The sequence below is a fragment of the Coenobita brevimanus genome, chromosome 78, assembly GCF_032717465.1.
Source record: "Coenobita brevimanus isolate Jiangsu-jjx chromosome 78, ASM3271746v2, whole genome shotgun sequence".
NCBI lineage: Eukaryota > Metazoa > Arthropoda > Malacostraca > Decapoda > Coenobitidae > Coenobita > Coenobita brevimanus.
Window position 1 is genome coordinate 38,956,977 of NC_137031.1, and position 24,841 is coordinate 38,981,817.

At 46.3% G+C, this 24,841-nt stretch overlaps 1 protein-coding gene across 2 annotated transcripts in view; it reads left to right on the top strand.

Moving 5' to 3' along the window:
- Positions 1-24,841, top strand: part of bi (T-box transcription factor bifid) — a 318,279-nt gene that overhangs the window by 118,681 nt on the left and 174,757 nt on the right. For both annotated transcript variants that reach the window (XM_080279495.1, XM_080279496.1), the window contains exon 4: positions 20,684-20,701. In XM_080279495.1, coding sequence (XP_080135621.1) covers positions 20,684-20,701 — 18 coding nt within the window. The remainder of the gene's footprint in view (positions 1-20,683; positions 20,702-24,841) is intronic.

The following is a 24,841-nucleotide window of genomic DNA, read 5'->3' on the forward strand; positions in this document are numbered from 1 at the left end:
TGGTGGGAGGTGTCGACTCCTGAATACAGAGTTGACTGAGGAGCCACCACGATCACTGGTGGTGCTTCACTTGCTCGCGTTTGTTTTCCATGCATTCTCAGTCACCATACCTGAACACCATTAAATAACATTGTACTTGAATACCATAGTTGAATGCTTACTACGCAGATGAGGCATTACTCTCTAGTTACATATGTTTAAAAATAGGAGAGAAGGGAGAGAGAGAGAGAGAGAGAGAGAGAGAGAGAGAGAGAGGGAGGAGGGGGAAGGTGAGGGACTTAACCCTTTAACTGTACAGACGTTCCCTCATTTGAATATAATCGTCTGACTTTAACAAGAAACATAGAGATTTAAGGAGGTGAAGGGGAAAAAAATGATGGAAACTCCTTACCATGATCCTTTACAAAAAGCAGCCTTTCCAGTCCTTCATTTTGTCTCCTTTATCACACCCCCACTCCCATCCCAACACCTCACAACAGACACCCTTCCCCTCTCCTCCAGCCCCCACCCACACCCCTCAGTAGACCCCCTTCCCCTCTCCTTCAGTCCCCACCCTGCATCCCCACCCACACCCCTCAGCGGACCCCTTCCCATCTCCCACAGCCCCCTCCCCACTTCCCAACCTGAATCCCACCCCCGTGTGCGATAACGGATGTGTAGAAAGGCGGTGTGTGTGAGAAACAATCGAGGTATGTGTGGCAAGAGGCTGGACAAACACACAAACAAACACACAAACACTTGGCCAAGCTTAGGAATTAGGGCTGTGACGCGCTCCAAGGAAATACCCGTCCAGCCTGGTTGGGTTTTGAATATTTAGTTTTTGTGAAGTGTTGCAGATTATGGAGAGAGAGAGAGAGAGAGAGAGAGAGAGAGGTGTTGTATGATCACCTTGTCTGTAGTGTTATGATGATGATGATGATGATGATGATGGTGGTGGTGTTTTATTTAACCATTTATATTCCTAGACATTCACCTTTTTAATGTTTTTGTGTAATTATGGTGGCGGGAGTATAATTAAGATGATGATAGTGCCGAAAGGATGTAGTGTTCATACGCATTGGATTTTTATTTCTACCAGACACAACGTGTTTATAATTTTTTCTCATCATCCCCAGACGTCTGTATTTAGCTTTGGATGGACAGTTCATACTCATTTTATTTTATTGTAATGAATCAGCCTCCTAGTCCCCCCCACTCATCCAACGCCCCTCCTCTCCCGGCCTGCCACTTCCTCACGTGACTGGCCAGGCACTCTACCTCTCCTACCCCTCCCCTCCCCTCCCCTCCCCTCCCCTCCCCTTCCCGTTTCGTTTTATCTTCCCCCACCCCCCACCCACTCATGACTAATCTCCCTCCCTCCTTTCTCATGCCCCCAGCGCCGTCTTACTCCGCTTCCCCCATCCCTCCTCTCTCTTGCTTCCCTTCCCCCGGGCCCCATGTTACCTGAACACCCCCTTCCGTCCTACCACTTCTCCCCCTCCCTTCCCTCCATCTCCTCCTCCTCCTCCCTTTCCTACTTCTCATCTTCCTCACCCACTTCCTACCCGTCTTCTTCCTCCTCTCTCCCACCTACTATCATCTCTCCCCTTTCCCTACCTAATTTCCCCCCCTCCCACCCGCTTATTCCTACCCTGCCTCACCTCAGCCTACTCTCCTCACCCAGACTTCCCCCACTCCCACCTTCCCACCCCAACTCACTTCTCTCCCACTCCCACCTTTCTTCCCCCACTCCCACCTTTCCTCCCCAACTCCAACTTTTCCTTCCCCACCTTCCCTGCTCCCAACCATTCTCACCTACACCTTCGCTACCCCTGTTCCACCAGCACCATTTCATTTCTTCCTTGCTTCGCCTCATCCCTCAGCCATTTGCATCACTCCCCCCCCCCCTTCTCCGACCCACTCGCATTCCCCTCCTCTCATCATTTCCCCCTACTTTTGATGATAATCCTCTCCCCTCATCTTCATTCTCTGCCTTCTCCACTGTTCCATCTCTTCACGCCTGTTTTCATTCATTCTCTCCTATTCTTCCTTTACTTTTCATTCCCAGAGCGACAAAGACGTCAGAGATGGGAAATGCATATTGCTGTATTAATCTTACATATAATGGTGATAATGATAGTGATGATGTTGATAATGATGGCGATGATGTTGATGATGATGATGATAGTGTTCGTAAATGACAAGAATGACCCCCCCCCCACTCATTAAACTGCGTCCTTCCTCTCTTCTGCCTCCTCCGCCACCTCTACATTCATTCTTTCATCGCCAGAGGTTACGGGCGGATCCAAAGCGTGCGAGAAGGGGTGACAATGAGCTCGTTTCGGTGCGTTCACGTGCGTTGCCGAGTTAAAGGAGACGGAGCCAAGACAAAGATGTGAAGGGGCAGACACAAGGGGCTCGGGGGTCGGGGAGAACGGGAGAAACGGTGGAGAGAGGGAGTGTAGGAAGGGAGAGACGGGGGGGAGAAAATTGGTGGGGAGGAGGTGGTATGTGGATGAGGGGAGAGGAAGGTGCTTTGTGTGTGTGTGTGTGTGTGTGTGTGTGTGTGTGTGTGTGTGTGTGTGTGTGTGTGTGTGTGTGATGCAGGAGAAAGATAGAGAGGGAGAAGGGTCTAACAAACAGTGGAGAATGCCTGTAAGGAGAATAAGAATTGACGATTGAAAGAAAAAAGCCATGAGAGAGAGAGAGAGAGAGAGAGAGAGAGAGAGAGAGAGTGAGTGTAGGTAATAGGAAGGACCCTCTCGCTCTCTTCATTATTGCACCTCTTCTCTCTGTCACAGGTGCCATGATGACTTGAGAGAGAGAGAGAGAGAGAGAGAGAGAGAGAGAGAGAGAGAGAATGGTGTGGAAGAGGAGAGGGGATTTACAAGAGAGGAGGAGAATGGAATGGAAGGGAAGATGGGAGAGGAGAGGGAAGGTGTAAGAGAAGAGAGTACATCCATGCGAGGAAAGACAAGGGGGAAAGTGGGAGCAGGGAGGAAGGAGAGGTAGGAAGGAGGGGAAGGAAGGGTGAGAGGGAAGGTGTACTGTACAGTAAGTGGTGGGAGGGGAGAGGGTAAGAGAGAGATGGGTGGGAGGAAAGGAATAAATGAAGAGAGAGAGAGAGAGAGAGAGTAGAAATATTACACAATATAAATTCCAACTTCCTAATTTGCTCTTTTCATTTTCACTACTTCCCTCTCCGTACAGTTTATCTCCTCCCCTCCCCCTTCCTCGCTCTCTCGTCTACCCTCCGTCCTCTTCCCTTTTCTACCCCGGTTCCTACTCTCTCTCTCTCTCTCTCTCTCTCTCTCTCTCTCTCTCTCTCTCAGGCTCCATATAGGAACCCCATTTCCTGTATTGCTTTGATAACATAAACAACAGTTGAGAGAGAGAGAGAGAGAGAGAGAGAGACGTCTAGGCCTTCACCCCTCGAGCGGAGACGGCGCTTGAGAGCCCTTCAGATGAGAGAGAGAGAGAGAGAGAGTCTGGTAAGTCGAAGCAACTTTGTGTGTGTGTGTGTGTGTGTGTGTGTGTGTGTGTGTGAGAGAGAGAGAGAGAGAGAGAGAGAGAGAGAGAGAGAGAGAGAGGGTATGATAGACCAAGTGAGAGAAAAATAAGCGAGCCTTCAAAAGAAATGAGAGTCACGTAAGAGAGTTAGAGTGAGTGGGGGGGCGGGGGACCACAATTAGCCTAGGAGCTCTCTCTCATCACCCCCCTCGCCCCCCTCCGCCCCCCTACTGCATTGTTGTCCCCAAAAACAGTTTCTCGGGCGTGAAGGGTGACCGCAGTAATGAAACACGTCCCCCCCCCCCTCTCTCTCTCTCTCTCTCTCTCTCTCTCTCTCTCTCTCTCTCTCTCTCCCATCCCACGTGAATCTCCACTTTTTTCGATTTTATTTTCTTAACTGATTCCGTACTTTACATCTAACCTAGCTTTTTATTTTTATTTTTATTTTTTTACTTTGGGTTCATGCTGTCTTCTCGTCACCATTCATGCTTCTGGGTGTTATTGTTTTTTTTGCTTGTTTGTTTGTTTTTAGAGGTCATAGTTTGTTACACAGTTTCTACCACTTCTCTTCCCGATTTCGTTGCCCTGAATGCACTTGGCACTTTAGGGATTATATCATGTTTTTTTTTTAACACGTTCTGTTTGGGTAAAAAGACACGTGGTTAAGTCGCTGCTGGAGTATCTTAAAACAGTCATTAAGACCCTTTTGCAAACCCACACATAACTTACAGAATCGTTTGCGCGCGTACACACACACACACACACACACACACACACACACACACACACACACACACACACACACACACACACACACACACACACACACACACACACACACACACACACACACCAAACCCTGGGCTATCTACGGTAATCATCCTTAACACATTAATTTTGCACCGCCTTATAAGACGCCTCTCTCCCTAACCCGCAACACAGGACGCACCTAAACGCACCCTAAGGCCCCCCACGCCTAAAGCCATCCTTTCACCCTTCGTCCACCCCGTCGTAAGGGCACAAATTACACTACTCCTCAAGGGTCCTAGTTGGTCTGTTATCCTTCGGTCTCTTCCTCGCCTCCCGGTCCATCCTACCTGCCTACTCCCGGACCAAGGTACAGAGGTATGGCGGCCGGACCAACCCTGTATAAATTACTGTATTTGTTTTACCTGTTGGCCGGAGTGTTAATTCTGATGAAAAATGACCCGACCCGCTCCGAAAACTTTGAATTCGTAATGAGGGTTCGTGGAAGGAGAGAAAGAAGGATGGGCTGGGATGAAGGGAGGGAGAAAGGGAGGGTAGGTAGGTAGGTAGGTGGGAGAGGTGATGGAGGGACGAGTGAGGAGGGATAGAGGGAGGGAGGGAGGGAGGTGGTGAGATGAGGGAAAGGAAGTGGGAGGGTTGGAGAAGTGATGGAGAGTAGTGGATGGGACTGAGGGACAGAGAAATGAAGAGAGGGAAAGAGATGAAAGGAGAGAGAGGGATGGAAGAAGATATTAGGTAGTGGAGATGATGGAGTGAGGATTGATGGAGTGATGGAGGGAGAAATGAAAGAAGAGAGGGACGGAGATGGTGAGGTGAAGAGTGGATGGATGTAAGGAGGGAGGGAAGTGCTGAGATGAAGAACAGAGTAGATGGAAGAGAGGGACGAAAAGAGGAGAGTGGGAAGATAGGAGAAATAGAAGGATCAGTAATGAGAAAGATGGATGCAGCGGAAGAGGGAAGAGGATAGACGGAATGATTTAGGATAGAATGGTAGAGGGGCAAGTGGAGAGGGAGAGGTGGACCAGTGGGTAAGAATAGAGCGAAGGGGATTAATGAAAATGATAGGAGGGCGGCAGGGATAAGAGAAGATGAAAGTCGGAGAGAGAAAGATATAATGATTCATGGAGGGAAAAGGAGGGAGAAGATAAAGGAAACGAAAGGATGAAGGAGAGAAGACTAGAAGAAGAGATGGAAAGAGGGAGGGAGGGAGGGAGGAGGTGAAGGAAGAGGGAAGGATAGAGGAAAGAAATGAAGGGAGGGAGGGTGGGAGGGAGGAGGGCAACTGGGAGGGTGGAATGGAAGGTTGAGTTAAGGAAGAGAGTGTGGGGTGATGGAGGGAGATAAGGAGAGAACAAGGGAGAGGAATGAATGAAGGGAGATGTGATGGAGTAGGGGAGGGGAGGAGAAGGAAAGACAGAAATTGGGGGGGGGGGAGAAGGAGAAATAAGAAAAAAGGAAAAGAGAGGGAAAAGGAAAAAAGTAAAAGATAAATTAGTGAAGAAGAAAAAGAGCAGGAAGGAAGGAAGTTAATAGAGAAACGAAGAAAAAGAGAGAGGAAAATAATTGTATAGAAGGTAACTGAGAAATGGGGCTCAGAGATGAAGGAATGAAGATGGTCAAAATAAAATAGAATGTTGTCGTACTGTGTTAGTAAATGAAGGGGAGAAGAAGAGGCGAAGGAAGGATGGGAATCAATGGATGGCATCGGTTAAGAAGAGAGAGAGAGAGAGAGAGAGAGAGAGAGAGAGAGAGAGACCCCGTTGACAGCTCATCCCGCCAGCTAACAAGGAAGAGAGGGATACGCAGCACCCTAAACCCCCTTCACCACGAGGGTCTCATTCCTATAGTCTTCTTGCTGCCACCAGACGATTTTAAAGGCCAGGAAGATCAACCCATCAGACGGTTTTATTCAGTTCAAGAGTGCATGAAGACTTTACCCCACTCCTCCAGCTCCAGAAATCTCTCCTGAGCTGAATAAAATCGTCTGAAAATAGGAAGAGTGAAGGAAAACAGACGACATTACTTTGGTTCCTTGTCGTGACCTTCTTAACCCTTTTAGCACGAGGGTGACTTTACTGCTTTATTCTCGCTACCTCCAGACGATTAGACTTTGCTTAGGAGAGGTGTTTAGAACTAAGGGATTAAATAGTCGTCATCATTTATCACCACTAGTATTAATCATCATCATCATCATCATTACTATACTGAATCTGAGCAAAAAAACATAGGGCTCTCTCTCTCTCTCTCTCTCTCTCTCTCTCTCTCTCTCTCTCTCTCTCTCTCTCTCTCTCTCTCTCTCTCTCTCTCTCTCTCTCTCACACTCTTCCTCCCTCTCCCACCGTCATCCTTATCCTTCTCTTTCACTTTCCTGGTCGAAGAAGCCAAAAAGACGCTTCACCATTTGGCTCGGAGGGAGAGAGAGAGAGAAAATTACTGATAACTTCACTACGATGACGCGTTAATTATGCGTCCTTCTTCCAGACGATTTTAGTTAGGAATTAATGAAACTGTACTCAGCCCCTTCAGTGCGAAAAGTCTCTCCTAAGCTGATTGTTATTGTCTAGTGGTAAGAATGAGAAGATAAAGAAGACGTCCCCGTATTGAATGGTTTAAATTCTGGCTTTATAAATAACTCTTCGCTTATTCTTGAAGGTACGGGGGCCATTTAGTACCTCTTCATTTATTTATTTATTTATTACTTATTTATTTGTTTACATATGCAGAAATAAAGTGGTAAGGAAGGAGTGCGGGGAATCTCCTAAGTCAGCGTGTATGTGGTCCCTTCATCACTAACCTAACAGCATAAATGGTGGTGATAACAGTAGCAGTTGTGTTGTGTTGTCAGTGTGTGTTGTGTTGTCAGTGTGTTGTGTTGGCAGTGTGTTGTGTTGGCAGTGTGTTGTGTTGTCAGTGTGTGTTGTGTTGTCAGTGTGTGTTGTGTTGTCAGTGTGTTGTGTTGGCAGTGTTGGTCCCTCTCATGGCCGCTCTCTTTCCCTCCAAACAATTGTCTCTCACACCATGATCCTCCTCCCTCTCCCCCCCCTTCCCCACCCCCTTTATCCACCCACCCCAACGCTTTCCCTGTTTCCAATCCTCTTAGGCCCCACCCCCACCCTACCCAGCCTCCCCACCAATCCCCCACTCCAACAGTTTCCCTTACCGAGTGTTATTCTCTCTCTCTCTCTCTCTCTCTCTCTCTCTCTCTCTCTCTCTCACACACACACACACACACACACACACACACACACACACACACACACACACACACACACACACACACACACACACACACACAATATGTATCTATATATGTAACGTCCATAGTAACGAGAAGGCTAAATTCATTGTTTAGGAACTGTGATAGCAGCGATGGAGGTCTTAAGTCTTGTGTGGCCACCTTGAAGCAACTCACACTGCATGATAAGTGGCCAAGGACAAGTCAAATTATGTGCTTGTGTTATGGCCACTCCCCTCTTCTATTTTTATGGCCATTTAGGTGATATCTCTCCCTGACTGTCCCTTTCCATCGCCCTCCCATTTTGGTCGTGCCTCAATTGCTCCTCCTTATCGTGGGTGTTGCCGCCTTTTACATCATCGCCGTCCCATGCAAGGTTTTTGATTGTCCTTCGCTCCCACCCAAGTCGCCCTTCCTTTTCCACTAGGCTTCTGTGTGTCCTCCCTCCTTAGTCATCTTTCTTACCACTCCTTCATCTTAAGTTTTTCTCTCCTCTCCTTCTATCTTCCCATCCCTTTTCTCCCCTTTCTTTGTAGTTTTTTTTTTTCTCCTTCCCCCTCACCCCTTTGTTTCGTCAATCTCAGTTCCTCTTTCTTCATTCTTTCATCTTCTCTCTCCATTTTCCTTTATTTAGTTCCTTTACGTCCTTCCCCCTTGTCTCTTCGTTACCTTCTCCCTCCCTTATGCTTTCCTCTTTCTTTTCTTTCTCTCTTTCCTCGTCCTCACACTTCTCCCCTTTACACTTCTTTCCTATACTCCTTCCAATTCTCCTTTCTTTCGTTCCCTATTTCACCCCTCTCATGCTCATTCCATCTCCCCCTTTCTTTCGATACCTCCTTTCCGTTGTCCCTTCTTCTTTCCCTGTCCTCTCTTTCTCCCAGCATTTCAGAAAGACAAATAGTGTAAGAAACATCCCTTCTCTTCACTCCTTCATTCTTCCCCTTCCTCTTCCCTCTCTCCTTTGCTGTCCGTTTGTTTTATCTTCTACCCTGCCAGTGCTTCACATCTGTTACCGTTATTATCCCTCGTTTTCTCACTCTCTCCTTACTACTAAATCTTTTCCAGCACCAATTTGTATCCCTCATCCATCATTCTCTCTCTGTCAGTACCACATCCATCCTTCTGCCTTTGTTTCTCCTACATCCATCCTTCTATCTTTGCATCTCCTTGCCAGTACCACATCCATCATTCTTTGTCTCTACCAGTTCCACATCCATCCTTCTGTCTTTGTCTCTCTTTGTCAATACCACATCTGTCCTCACTTTCTTTCTTTGCCACCCACCTTCATAACCTCCTTCCCTCAGCCACTCCAGAAGGACAAATGGTGGAGGCGACATCCCATTCTCTCCGTCCATTATTCCCTCCCTCCCTCCCTTCCTCTCTCCTTCCTTTCCTCCCTTCGTCCTCCTCTCTTTCCTAATACGACATCTTCCCTCTCTTCCTCCTTAGCTCACTCTCCTTATCTCTGCCCCCCTCTCTTGATCTCCTTCTTCCCCTCACATCTATCCCTCTCTTAGTCCTTTTCCTGCCCAATATCTTATCCCTCTACAATACCACCTCCCAACCTCACTCTCTCGTTTTCTCTCCCTCACTGTCTATGTCTCCCTCACTCTCTCCATCCCCATATCTCTCTCTCACTCGCTTCTGTCCCTCCCAATTTCCATATCATGCCCAATGCTTCATCCCTCCATCTGCCTACCTCACATTCTTATTTCTCTCCCTTCTTTTTACCTCCTTCTTTCCATCCCCCTTTCCCTTGCTTCTGTCTCTCCCTTCGTCCTTCTTTTGTCCAGTACCCCGTCCCTCCATCTACCCTGTCTACCCATCTTTTTTTTTCGCCCTCACTCTCTTTGTCTTCCTCCCTCTCTTATGGTCCTCTCTCTCTTGCTTCTGTCACTCCCTTCGTCCTTCTCTTGCCCAATACTTCATCCCTCCATCTATCTACCTGCCTACGTCTCTTCTTCTCTCCCTCACTCTCTTTATTCCCGCTCTCCCTTGCTTCTATCCCATCCTTTGTCCATCGTTTGCACAATACCTCACCCATCCCTAACCTTTCTCTCCCTCTTTCCTACCTTCCCTCCCTCCCTCCCCAGCACTCCAGAAGGGCAAATGGTGTAGGCGACATCCCATTCTCGGCCAGCGCGTATCACTTACAAAGACGCTCTTGTCAGAAAGGGATCAGGAGGGATTTTGTTCACTCCTGCCTCGGCCCTCCCATTAGCATAGACGGGTGGTGAGCCGCGCAGTCCCCCCTCCCTGCCTACCCTCTTGTACCCTCGTTTTCTTTGCCTTATCTTCTTTTTTTTCCCTATCCTTTTCTCTTTTTCCTCTTTTCCTTATTTTTTGGTTTTCTTTTTCTCTTCTCTTCTCTTTCCTCCTCACGACGTTTCTCTTCCCCTCCCCCTTCCCTTCCCTAACCCTTGTTTTCTTTGCGTCTTCGCTTTCATTGATCTTTTGTTTTCCTCTTCTCTACTCTTCTCTCTCTCTCTCTCTCTCTCTCTCTCTCTCTCTCTCTCTCTCTCTCTCTCTCTCCATTTTCGAAGTCTCACATACAATATACATTTTGAAAGTTTTTTTCTGCGGGGGAGGAGGGGAAGGGGCATCAGACAACCTGTAACCTTCTAGGAGTAGGGACTGCATTACTTTATTTTTATTTTTATTTTTTTTTTTACATTTCAGACACATAGGCAATCTTTTGTGATTTTCCATTTGCTTTCGATTTTTGGAGCTTCTGTATACCTGTTTTCATCATTTATGGGGAAATATACTGTTCATGGTTTTTACTTTCTGCATTTTCCTGGTATATTTTAGCGTCTCTCTCTCTCTCTCTCTCTCTCTCTCTCTCCTTATCCCTCTTTTCGTTTCCTCACGTCTCTTCACACATCATTCCATTCATTTCTCTCTCTATCTCTTCTTCTCCCTCATCTTATTCTTTCTCCTCCCTTCTCCCTTCACTCTCCCTCTCTCTCGCTCTTCATCCACCTGGCCTCAGTCTCGTCCAGTCCACTAATTCAGACCTCCAGGTGTTCAGATTTTTTTTTTTCGTCTGTGTTATCCCATTTCTCAATAATTTAAATTAATTTCTTTGCGGGGCTTCTTTTTCTATCGACTTTTTTCATATCCCTTCATACAGCCACACCTAACACTACACGTACAGCTGTATTTTGAGTATTGCCACATCGTTACTCATTTTCTCACCTTACCATTAAGTGAAGACACAGGGTGTATTATAAGCGTGCACTCTTATAAACATACATCACCACCAACATTCTTTACTGTCACAATCACTAATACCAACACCACTAACAACTATTGGCACAGTTACCATCACCACAAAGAACTGTTGCCACAGTTACCACCACCACCATCATACTACTACTACTACTACTGCTACTACTAAATCACCACTACAACCACAATCGTCACTATCGCTGACATTGTCGAAGTCACCACCACCACCACCACCGCCACCACTGCCAAGCCCACCGCCATCACCACCAACATCAACTATTACCACAAACTCCCACACTACTGCCACTGCCATCACAGTCTCCACCACCACTACCAATGCTACCACAGTCACTGCCGTTAACAGCTACCACCACATTCACCAACCACCACGGCTGCCACCACCACCACTACTACCACAACCACTACCGTCACCATTATCATCACCATACCTATTTCCCTGCCTCCCTTAATCCCCTACACACCACTGCTCCCTTCCTATTATGCGAGGTGTCCCAGGAAGTGTGACTCTCTCTCTCTCTCTCTCTCTCTCACTGCACCTTCCAGTTTTTTCCATACTCTCTTGTCCGTGCCCTCATTTCCTCTTCTCTCTTCACCTTTTCCATTTACTTTAGAATTTCCTTCTACCTCCACTCCTGTCCTTTCCCTCCATTTCCTTTCACTTTTTTTTTTTCTCTCTCTCTCTCTCTCTCTCTCTCTCTCTCTCTCTCTCTCTCTCTCTCTCTCATTTTTTTTTACTGTTCTCCTTTTTGCCTTTTTAGGGTGGATCACAGGGTAGTTTGCACGAGAAAAAATTTAGTGAAGACGATAGAGGTAAAAGAGAAAACAGTAATAGAGTACAAGCACTACCCCTCCCTCCTTATCTCTCCTACTTCCACGCTCTCTCCCTTCCCTTTCCTTCGCCTTCCTTGCCCTCCCTTCGCCTCCCACTCCCCTTCCCCTCCCTTCCTCTCTCACTCTCCCTCCCGGCTTAGTACCAGGTATGCCAGTCATCTCCTACAACTCAATTCTCTTCCTTCGGGTGCTTTTATCTATAATTCTGGCCACTCTTTAACCACACACTATTCCCAGAGGTTATTCAGGGCAGCCACGACTTAGATGCATCTTAACTACGATGACATCCTTTTCATTTGTTCATAGAGTCTCCAGTCGATTTTATTCAGCACAGTAATGGACTTGATTGTAGGGGTGTGTAAGCTATATAAAACCCCTGTTGTTCGAGAAATCTCTATGAAACTGCTGCTGATACTCTGTAGGACGTAAAATAAAGTAAAAAAAAAAAGATCCGTCATCACAGTGAAGAAGTTATACATGTCAAATCCACACCCTGACGCCCAGTCCCACAGTTCATCCTGGAACGTCGTGACAAGCAAACCTCCAGCTCCATCATCATTAGTCATGTCCACCATCAACCCTACCTTCCATCTCCCCCCAGTCTCCGTTTCCTCGTCCATCTCCTCCCAGTCTCCCCTTCCTTCACCATCGCCCCTAGTCTCCCCTCTCTCCTCCATCACCCCCTAGTCTCCCCTCCCTCCACCAGCGCCCCCTTCTCCATCACCTCTTCCTTCCCATCTCCCCTCCCACCACCATCCCCCACCATACTTCCTCTTCCGCCAACCCAAGTCACCGTCCCTCATGTACACTTCCACTTTATGACCGCCTCGTTCATGGAGCAGTATTTTTGATCCCATTGGAAATTTCGCAGTATTTCTTCCTTGGCGATTTATTTTTCCCTGTTACACCTTATTATTGTCCTGGATATGTTAAGTATTGACATAACACCAGTAAAACACTATCAGATAATAAGGTGGCTAAATGAATCGCTGAGGAGGAGGTGTTAGGAATATCCACTTACATAAATGGCTCTCCACTCACTTATGCCCTGTGCCTATGAAGTGAGGGGGGGGGGGACGGTGTTTTTTTTTTTCCAAGTTGGCGAATTTGGCGAAGTGTTGGCGAGTTTAGCGAAGTGTTGGCGAGTTTGGCGAAGTGTTTGTGCGTGTGCTGAAGCGGACCCATAAATTTCAAGATGTGAATGGTGAGTTAATGGAGGTGTGGCGTAGTCGTTGTCCCTTGCCTCATTGACGGTAGTTCTTGTGTGTGTGTGTGTGTGTGTGTGTGTGTGTCTTTGAATCATGTCGACCTCATTCATAATAGTAGGAAAAAGGTAGTGATGATTATGATGATGATGACGTCGTTTAAATTCATATCGAACACACATACACATTATTATATACTAAGGATCATCACAGTTATGGTAAAACACACACACACACACACACACACACACACACACACACACACACACACACACACACACACACACACACACACACACACACACACACACACACACACACACACACACACTCAAGCATGCACACAATGGCCACACTTACACTTGAACACGCACGCCTGAGCACCCACGCACACGCACGCACACGCACACGCCACACGTCCAGCCAGAGAAGGGGTTGGAAGCTACACCGGGCTATTTGCATTGTAATCTTTCCAAGGTTAAACCCACACGATTATTGTAGTGAGCAAAAACGTGGCTGTGCATCCTGTGGGCTCCCATCCGTCCCTGTGTGTGTGTGTGTGTGTGTGTGTGTGTGTGTGTGTGTGTGTGTGTGTGTGTGTGTGAGAGAGAGAGAGAGAGAGAGAGTTAAAGTGCAGGTAATGTGTATGAGAGAAAGGGAAAGTGTGTGTGTGTGTGTGTGTGTGTGTGTGTGTGTGTGTGTGTGTGTGTGTGTGTGTGTGTGTGTGTGTGTGTGAGAGAGAGAGAGAGAGAGAGAGAGAGGGAGAGAGAGAGAGAGAATGTACGTATGTGTCTGTATGTATGTGCGTGTACCAGTATAATACAACTGTGCTCTCCAATTCCCTTTGAACTAAATTTACTATCACACCAAAATCAACTTCCACCCCACGCGCGCTACAGAATGAGTCAGTGTGTGTGTGTGTGTGTGTGTGTGTGTGTGTGTGTGTAATCCGTCACACACACACACACGCACGCAAACCACATGTCAGCGGGTGGGTTTAGTTCACATCGGCGGTTTTTGTGTGTGTTGTGCCTAATACCTCCGAGTTTATTGCTCTCTCTCTCCGCGTTCCCACTCGTTCATCTTCTTCACCAGGCATCTCGGTCTTCTTCTCCTTCTACCGCCTCCTGCTGACTCAATCTCCTTCATGTTATGTCTCCCGTTTTCTCCTTTATTCCATCCCTCTTCCTTATTTTTTTCTTTCCTCCTCTCTTTTTTTTTTTTCTTCCATACCTGCTATTCCTGTTTCATTTCCTCTTCTCTCCATTCCTCCTCTTTCCTCTCCCCTCCTCTCCTCTCCTCTCCTCTCCTGAATTCCTTGGCCATTCTCTATGCTTTCTTCTTCCTCTTCTCCCGTACATCTTTCATCCATTCTCTCTCTCTCTCTCTCTCTCTCTCTCTCTCTCTCTCTCTCTCTCTCTCTTTCGTCCATCTGTCTCCGTCTGTCTGGCTGTCATCATCCTATCTCCCCAACTTCTCTTTCATTCTCACCCTGGCTTTCTCCCCCTTTCTTACCTTCATCTCTTCCGCTCTGGTATTCTTTCCTTTTCCCCTCCTCTCTTGGACCTCTTTCACCTTTCCCATCCCTTCCTCTCCCCACATTTCCTTTCCTATTCATTTGCGACTGCCACGTCTCTCCCATTTCTTTCTTCGGCCAACCTTTCCTCTGTAATTCCTCTCATTTTTCCTTACCTCTCTCCTCTCTCGTTCCTCTCCCGCTCCACTCTCTTTTCCTCATCTCACCCTTCTTTTATCTCATTTTTCTTCTACCTGTTTCTTACGCCCTCTCTCCTCTCCTTTCCTCAAACTCACCTTTATATTTTCTTCCACGTCTTGCCTACCCTCCCACTCGTCGCTCCTGCACTCTCTCTTCTCCATCCTTCCCTTTCTACCTCCTCCGCTCTTCTTTCCTGTCCCCTCTTCTCACCTCCTGTCTCTTCCCGCTCCGTCACAGCATCACTTGTTCCAGCATTTCCTTCCCACCGGACGTGGCTCATGTTTTTGATCTACTCACTTCCACATTAAATCGTTTCCCTGCGCTGACGTCCTTTTTCTTTGACCACCAGACGATTTTTTGTTTCCGCTTCTTAGTGGGGATAAAGAAGGCTGTATCTAATCCCTCCAGATCGAAGTCTCTCTCCTAAGCTGAGTGAAATCGTCTGCAGCTAGCCAGAAAAGTCCTCAGGCTGAAAGAGTTAATGCATCGTCCCTCATCGTACTCGTCCATAAGCGCTTCCGTTGCTCCTTCTTTTAATTTCTTGTTTTCTTGGGTAGTTTTCTTCTGCACCCTTCCTCCTCCCCTTCCATTTCCTTCCTTTCCTCCTCCTTTTCCTTCCTTTCCTCCTCCTTTTCCTTCCTTTCCTCCCTTCTTTTTTCTTTCCTTTCTTTCCTCCCTTTTTTTCTTTTCTCACACCCTTCCTCTGCTCATGTCTTCTTACCTTTTGTCTCCCTTTCTTCATTCCTTCTTTTCCTCTTTATTCATCTCCTATCTCTTTCCTCTTCCTTGCTTCCTCCCTCTTTCTCTATCTCCTCTTCCTGTCTCTTCCACGCCTTCTTCCCGTCCGTCACCCGTTTCTTCCCTCAGTTTCACATTTCTCTCCTCATTTCTGCATATTCCCTCATCCCAACTTTTACTGCTTCCTTCCTTATGCCTCAAACTCACCGTTTTTTCCTTCTCATCCTCACACTTTCTTCCCCTCCCTCTCTCCTCCCCCCCCACCCTCCCCACTTCTCCCCCCCCCCCTCTCTCTCTCTCTCTCTCTCTCTCTCTCTCTCTCTCTCTCTCTCTCTCTCTCCTCCCCCCACCCCCACTAAGCCTCTCCACAACTCCTCCCCCCTCATCATCGCTAAGGTCAACATAGGCGTGTGGTGGGCAGCGGCGATGAAGAGGACAGATTGTTTTCATTCCTTGCTTAAACAATGCCACACTGAGCTGCTTGATTCACACCGCTTGACTGTGCGTGTGTGCGTGCGTGCCGGCTTGTTTCGTGGAAGATCTGCGTGCGTAATTAGTGAACATGTAGTGAAGAAAATTGCTATCTCGTGTCGTGATTTAGCACGCTTAACCAGCTGTCATTGCCCAGCGTTCAGTGATAGGGTATTAATCATTCAGTATTTTCAGTCAGTATTCGCTTAACGCATGGAGGGTTCCGAGCTATTAATGTGAGATCAACCTTCCTGTTTAGCTTGATTTATTATTTATGTGTTTAGCAGAATTTTTTAATAGGCTTGGACAGTTTCGATACAGTGTGGAGAACTTCTGACCTCACCTCGACCTCCGTAGCTTCTAATTAGGCTCAAGTTTGCACCTGGGTTTAGTTCTTGTAAGTGCTTGTCAGTGAGTGTGGCGTACTCAGGCGCCGCGTGTCTCCGCCCCCTTAATGTTATGTACTAAATATGTCTTGAAATCGGCAGTCGTGTGGTAATCGCTCCCATGTGCATAATTACCGATGCAACGTCGATGTATGGTGATGGATGTTGAAGTAGTATCAAAATTTCCCTGACGACAAAGGGTTAATTACTTCAGCATGGTGGCGTCTTTGGTAGTCTTCCTTGCTACCACCAGACGATTGTATTCATTTTAGGAGACGCTTTTGGGACTAGAGAGGTTATATAGAGCCTTCGTTATTCCCTTCACTACAAGAGGTCTCCCCCCAAACTGCAATAGACCATTTATTTGATAGCCTTAGAAAATGGTACTCATCAGTGTGAAAGACTTAAAAAAACGATGCTGTACTACGTGGCTCTCTCAATGTGCGTGTGTACGTAATTAGCGATAGTAATTAGCGAGCGTTTAGCGAAGGCATCGGTTATTAGCGCTCGATATTAGGCCTAGGGCAGTGAGGACTCCTGGGACATCAGCGAGCCTATGGGAGGTCTTTCTTCCATAGGTCTATAGGGCATGGAGTTGAGAGGCTGCCTTTTATGTTTTTTTGAGAAGGGGCGAAGGGTGGAGAGGGCGAGTAGGGTGTAGGGTGAGAGGAGTGGTGGATGAGGGGTGAGAGGTTGAGGACGAGAGGAGTGAGAGGGATGAAGGGTCTGAGGATTGAGAAGGGGTGAGAGAGAGGGATGATAGGTGAATGGGGTAAGGGGTGAAAGGGGTAATGGGTAAGAGGATTGAGAAGGCGTAAGGATGAGAGGGATGGAGGGTGAGCACTGAGCTGTATGGTAAGTGATTTTGGAGGGTGAGAGGGATAGGGTGTTAGTGCTGAGAAGGCGTGAGGGTGAGAAGGATGTAAGGTGTTATGACAGAGATGCGGTGAGGGTGAGAGGGGTGATATACTCCCATGAATAGGATGAGAGGTGAGAGGGGTAGAGGAGGACTGAGAAACGGTGAAGATGAAAGGAGGTATAGGCTGAGGGAAGTGGTAGGTGAGTATGGTGGAGGGCGATTGGGATGGAGGGTGAGAGGAGTGAAAAGGGATAAGGATGAGAAGGGGAGGGATAGTTTGGTCGAGGGTGAGAGGACTGGGAAGGGGCGAGAGGGTATGGAATGGGTGTTTAGTGACTGGTGTAAGGAAAGGATGATCAGAGAAAGTTTGATAAGGAGTGAAAGATGGCAACAAGAGGTGGGGGATGAGGGGTGTGGTGAAGAACAAGGGCGTGACAGACAGTGACAGTGAGGGGGCTCGTGTGAAACATTTGAGAAGGGTGTCATGATGATTGTCAGCTTGTCAGCGCTGTGGCTCTGTCTTGGCATCTACTCCCGGCCTCACTCATCATGGTTCACCCCTCACCTTCCCCTGTACCCCCACTCATTTCCTTTATTGAATCTTTGATTTTCGGTCTGTCAGATTTAATTGTGTGTGTGTGTGTGTGTGTGTGTGTGGTATAAACTGGATGTTTTTCCTCGGCTTATTTGTATATGTGTATGTGATTGTGTAGTAGTGTACGTATGTGTATGTATATATTTTTGTGTATTTGTGTATATGTCAGTGTGCACGTGGCTGTATTGTTGTTTTCATTCGTGTGTGTGTATGGTCTCGTGTATTTGTTTATGTATGTATGTATGTAGGAATCATGTACCGTACTTTCATGTTCATATGCCGCACCCTACAATCATTCACCCCGTCCTCCGTCCGTCCCCAAATCATTGTACTTGGTGTGAGGACGAAAAAACACACCCGCCTTAATCATGGGAGACTAATTTAAACTCAAAACAAGAGGAGGTCCGGGGTGGAGAAGGACCATGGGGGGTGTGGGAGGGAGAAGGAGGCAGAGGAATGGAGGCTGGGGGAGGTAGAGGTAGAAGGAGGGGGGAGAGAGGGAGAGGGAAGGGGAGGGGGGATAGGGTAGTTGTCCGTCCCTCTAATTAAATGTCAAATAGGCCTTCCATATGCCCCTGAGAGGAGGCCTATGAACGAGGTGGTGGGGCTTTGTTCCTCGTGCCATTCAGGTGATTATCAACCATTGGCCTCTCTCGTGGTATTCTGGGTCCTGCGGCGCCTTCGTCATTCAGTCAGGTTAGGCAGGGAGAGAGAGAGAGAGAGAGAGAATCTTCCTTAATTTTAAACTTCTCTCATTGACCCAACAAAATCGTCATGCGTAAGCCAGGAAAAGGGCTTAATGGCAAGAGAAAGGGTATGAGGAAAGGAGGAAAGTAAGGAGGAGTATGAGGCGAGGGGAGGAGTGAGGATAGATTGACGGTAATAGGGAGGGGTAAAGGAGAGGAGAGAATGAGTGAAGGTAGAGGAGAAGGAATGAAGATTGAAGGCTGAGACAACACGTGGGAGTATGAAGGTAGCAGTGAGAAGGTGAAGACAGAATGGAAACTCTGAGATAGAAAATATACCTACCCTTTCAGTCTGAGGACGTTTTTCGTATTGTATTTTTGCAGTATACATTTTTGGTTAGCTTTAGAGAGAGATATTTATGGACTGAAGGGGTTACGTAAAGACTTCATTAACCCCTTCTTTACTATATCTACTAAATCTGTCTGAATATTACAGGTATAAAATTGAAATAAATAACAGTGCCGTGGAGGTTGTTATGAAGCTGTAATTATAACGAAAATATTGAAGAATTATTATAGAGGAGAAAGAAAACAGAGGGTAATAGAGACGAGACAGGGGGACGTGAATCAGAGGAGAGACTGATAGGGAGTGACCGTAAGACCGTGTGATCCAGGTGAGAGTAAATGGATCAGTGACGTGAAGTTGACGGATAATCCAGGTGTCGGCTGAGAGAGAGAGAGAGAGAGAGAGTGTAGTGGTGGTAGGTAGGTAGGTAGGCCTATGTACTGGCGGGAGGTCTGTGTGGAGAGAACCATAGGCCTCCATTCGGGTCTTCGTCAAAGGTCTATTGTCTGTGTGCACTGAGGTCCCGGCATGTCCCCGCACCACCCCAGCCTAGCCTCGACCCCCCACACTATCCTTGTCTTATCACTCCAGCGCCGGGTGGAGGATGGCCTGTTGGAGTGACCCAGCTGTGCCTTCTGTGTTCTGGATCGTTGTCCTAGGCGGCATAGGAAATTTCGTTGCACCTTTTCTTTACCGACTTATTTAACGCTTATTGCATTTTTTTTTTTTTTTATCCCCTATACGTTACTGAGTTGTCTGGCCCCGGACTCTTACGCTTCTGTTTGGGCAAAAAATGGATGGATGGATGGGAAACTATGATGATATAAATAACTTTGAATATTATGATGTAATGTGTATGGTAAGTTGTTAAAGAAGAGGTACAGTATAGGAAGTCTTTTTTGCATCTTTAAATGTGACCTTTAGTGAAATCATATACTCCTGAACATAGCAGGGTTCCGGGGGCTTGAATTATGTGTGAATGATTGTATGGCCCATTTCACTGGTTTGCCTGCTTTTATGCCCTCTGCTTACCTGTTCCTGGATCTCACCTCAGCCCGTCTTTTGATGGGAAAAAGAGGCCAGGATGATGATGGTGATATGTTGTTGTTGGTGATGGATATGATGATGATGATGATGATGATGATGATGATGATGATGATGATGCAAAACCTTAACCTCTTCACTACGAACGGTCTCAGGTTGGATAAAATCGTGTGGTGATAGCAGGAAGTCACCAGAAAAGGTGATCATCGTAGTGAAGGAGTTAATATGCCCTGAGCTTAATCTATTGTTAACCCCTTCATTCAGATGACGTATCTTATATTTTATTCTTGCTATCTCCAGACGATTTATATATACTGCTAAGGAAAAGTTCTTAAGTAATGAAAGTGTTAAGTAACCCCCAGACTCCGATAGTATAATTTTATATTCCTGCTACGTACAGAGGATGCTATTAACTTAAGGGTAATCTTTTCGAACCTGAAAGATTAGTTTTAGCCTTCGTAAACCCCTTCATTACCAGATGTCCATCCGAAGTTCAATAAAATAATAAACGACCATTAGTGGTCTGATTAAAATACGTCATTGGATTAAAGAGGTTAATCTAAATCCTTCAGTCAGAAAGTCATTCGTTAGATCTAAAAAAAATAAGTCTGGAAATGGAAATAGAAATATATTTTGTCCTATGGCTGGAGGGGTTAATCAAACAATGTTGTAATTAAAATATTACCATTTTACAGGAATATTAACAGTCCTACATGCCTTATTTTCAGATGTCAAGTACTGCAAACTTGTGGGCATGTAGTTTGCACTGTAGTAGAATCTGTTTATATTATTTCCATTACAGAATACTTCCCTCATTATTCCCGTTTAAAATATGTACCAGTAGTCAAATGCATCAGTACCCTTAAACTAAAAGCTCCAGAAAAAGGCGAAAAGAACCTATTTTGGACCAAGACAGTCAGAGTCTAAATGACTGAAAACAACCCATGGTAAAAATACATCTTCCTTAGCCAATAAAATAAAAGTTAATAACGCCTCTCCCCATTCTGAAATAACCACTGTTCTCTTCGTGTTGTGATGTATTTTTTTGTCTCTTCCCACAGGGAGGAGCGGAAGCCAAGGTAAGTCTCCCTGGCATCCAACTTGACAAAGGGCGACTCCAAAGGGTCATCCATAAAAAAGGTTCTTCCTCCAAAGGGTCTTTTTTTTTTCCGAGTCCCTACGGGAAGTTCCTTTGGCAGTTCAGTAGGAGTAGATTTGTAGTTGTTTGTGTGTCTTCGTAGTTTTTTTTTTATATGATTGTGTTTATAGGTGCAACTTTTATGATGATCCATTGTGTTTGTATTTGGAGTTCGAGTTTCTAATGTGTTGATACAGAAATGAGTTTGGTGATTCTGTCTGTTTGTGGATGTATTATCTCAACACACACACACACACACACACACACACACACACACACACACACACACACACACACACACACACACACACACACACACACACACACACACACACACACACACACACACACACACACACACACACACACACACACACACACACACACACACACACACACACACACACACACACACACACACACACACACACACACACACACACACACACACACACACACACACACACACACACACACTCAGGTAGAGTCAAGTGTGAAGAAGCAGCCCCAGAAAGTTCACGAAAGGTCTTTTTCTCTCTCCAGCCACACCATTCTTTTCTGTCCATAATCCCTCCCCCTCACTCCCTCTGCTTCCTCTCTCCTCCCCCTCCCTTACATTCCCCTTCCCCCTCCCTTCCCTACGTTCCTCTTCCTCACTTTTACTCTCATCTTTCCTCCCTTCCTGTTTCTCATTCCCTCGTCCCTCATGTACATTCTGACATCCTCTTGCCTCGTTCACTGTCATCCCCGTACTCCTCCTACCTCCATCCATTTCTAGTTCATTGTCCTTCTTCATGTCCCATCCTTTTCATCATTCCTTCCCTCTTTTCCTTCCTTCATCACTCTCCTCCCTCTTTTCCTTCCTCCAGCACTCTCCTCCCCCCCCACATCTTTCCCTCTTTTCCACCATCTTCCCTACCTTTCTTCCCAGCCCACCACCGTCTTTTCATTTAACTCTCTTCACTGCCTTTCTCCCCTCTCTCCACTCCATCCATTCCCTACCCTTTTTCCTTCCTCTCCTCTTTCCATCACATTCCCTCTCCCTATTCCACTATCCCCCTTCCTCCCTTCTTCCCCTCCATATTCTCTCCCATCTCCCTCTTCCCTACCCTTCCTTCTCCCTTTTGCATCTCCTCCTACCCATCTCCTTCCCCCATTTCTCTCCCTCTCCCCATACCTCTCCCAGCAGGTGTTCCCCTAGGCCTCTGTCGGGGTCTGGAGTTAACACGAACATTTTATAGACTGGAACAAGAGTAAGTGACGTTATATTCCCTTTTATTTTTTCCTCCCTCTCTCTCTTTCTGTAGAGGGAGGTAAGAATTCTCCCTCGTTTATAAGTGTCTCCCTCCTTCCCTCCCTCCGTCCCCCCCTCCCTCCCACTTCTCATCCTTCCCATCCTTCCCTCCCTCCCTCCCTCCCTCTCAACCTTCTTCCCTCCCTCCCTTTTTCATCCTCCTTCCTTTCCTCCCTCCATCTCTCCCATCCTCATTCCTTCCTTCCCTCCCCTAATTCCTTCCAATCCTGTCACTATCCCTTCTTTCCATTTTTCATCCTTCAGTCCATCCTTCCCGTTTTGGCTTCAGTAGAATAAACCAAGAGAAAATTTGAGTTAGAGAAGTTTGAGTGGAGGCAGGGAGACAGTGTTATGGAGAATGATAAAATACCACTCACAAGATTCGGCGTCAGGCAATAGACAGATTGATAGAATGGTAAAATACTGAAAAATGATGTAGGTAGGGAGCGGGAAATAAACAGATAAACTGTTAGACAAAAAAAAAAAAAGAACTTTGGAGGTGTTTGAAGATAAAAGGTAAACATTTTAGGGGGAATTAACCACTTCCCCAGGACGATGTGTTTTGTGGTTCATTCTGGCCACCATTAGAGGGTTATATGCAGTTTTGGAGTGACCTTTCGAACTGGAGGGGTCAAGTTTTGCCTCGTCAGTACTTGAGGTAATTACTGAAGTGCCTAGAATCTTATAGTAGCAGCCAGAATACACACACACACACACACACACACACACACACACACACACACACACACACACACACACACACACACACACACACACACACACACACACACACACACACACACACACACACACACACACACACACACACACACACACACACACACACACACACACACACACACACACACACTGCCAACACAGCACCTCCGTTCCCAAATTGACGGGGGTGAAAAATGCGAGTTCCTCTCCTTTACGATCCTGTCTTCTTGTTCTTCTGTCATTATGTCACGCAGGAGTAGGGTTAGAAGGGAGGGTAGGAGAGGAGGAGGAGGAGGGTAGAAGGCTGGGACGAAAGGGAAAGTAGATAGGGAGGAGAGGGTTAGGGAAGAATGAAGGAGAAAAGGTAAAGAAGGTGGAGGGAGGGAATCATGTTAAGAGGGTAAAAAAGGTGGGTAGGAGAGAGGAAGGAGGATGGACGGTAGGAAGGAAATTAGAAAGCAGGAAGAGAGAGAGAATGAAGGTGGGAGAGAGTAAAGAGAGTAGGAAGGAAGGGAAACAGGAAGAGGAGGGAGGGTAGGAGAGAATACTGAAAGGAGGGGGGGAAGGACTGTTGGGCAGATGAAGAAGAGTAGGGAAAAGGTGAGGAATAGAAAAAAATAGTAGAGAGAAAAGGATAAGAAAGAAAAACAAAAGAATTAAAACAGCGATGGCCTTCTTAATACAGGTGGGATGATGTTAATGTAAATCTAATATATATCTCGCATCATCTGACAGGCAGGTAGGCAGATTAAGAAGCAGGTGTTCTGTCACGCCCTCTTGTACTGGACAGGCGTTACCAGGTGTGTAGGTCAGGAGGTTGTATTAATTAAGGCTCCTCAGCAGTAAATATCTGTAGTAATAAATTGTTGTCAGAAATCGTATTGCTGCATTGTACAATATTTTTTGGTTTAATATTGATTCTAGTTTAGTTTTGAAGTGTTTTTGGCGCGCTTTATGATTGGGATTAATGTTTGAATAGATAATTGTTTTCCTGATAAGAAAGTCATCCACACACCTACACCTTCCTAGTACCTGATCTACAGGTTTGATATGGCACACCTGTACTGATTTCTCCAACAGTAGCTCAGGTGTTCCAGGTGTTTGTGTGTCTCATATACTCACACCTGTCATTGCCTGGCTTGTACTGCCGGTGCTCAAGTTACGATTGGCAGATGTAATGCAAGTGCTTAGGTGCGTTGTGTAAATGTTTTGGTCATTGTTAGGTGCATTTTACTCTTACCAATATTACTTAACCATTTGAAAATACAGTGACTTTTATTTATATAGTTTTATTCTTGTAATCGCCGGACCATTGTTCATTCACTTGGCGTAGATCCTCATCCTTTTTTGCAGCCTATTTCCCAATGCTCAGTGCCAGAATTAGACACTACTGTGGGTCTGCATCTTTTCCTCAGCAATTCCTCCTGATTAGTACCATATTCTAAAGTTAATCTCCTGTTACATCTCACCATTCAAAGATGATAATGCTTAGATAAAGTGAACAATATTTATCAAAGTTTGTGTAGACCTTTCGTGGTTGAGTTCATTTGGGACTTTAATTTGCAACCCCATAGCTGATAGAGGTGTCCCCAGACTTAATAAAAAAAATCGTCTGGAGGGAACAAGAGCAAAATATGATGGTGGTGCTTGGGCTGAAGGAGTTGATTAATAGGTAGGGTTTACGGGTTGGGTAATAGGTAGGGGTTTACAGTATTTCCGGTGGTGTGTTAAGGTATTGGAGGAAGTTCCCAGTCGCACGTATTTTCTACTTGTCGTGGATTGTGGTCTTTGTTAAATCGTCACCGCTGGTATTTGTTCCTTGGCTTAGATTAAAATGGTGAGCTGTCGTGAGAACAAGTAACATCGTCCACAGTGGTCCATTCTCTCTCTCTCTCTCTCTCTCTCTCTCTCTCTCTCTCTCACACACACACACACACACACACACACACACACACACACACAAAATATAAACTATTAACATAATTACCTGCATTAAATACAGCTCTTCACAACTCTGCATTCATGTTTCCTTCATTAACCCCCTTCACAGCTAAGATACTTTTCTGT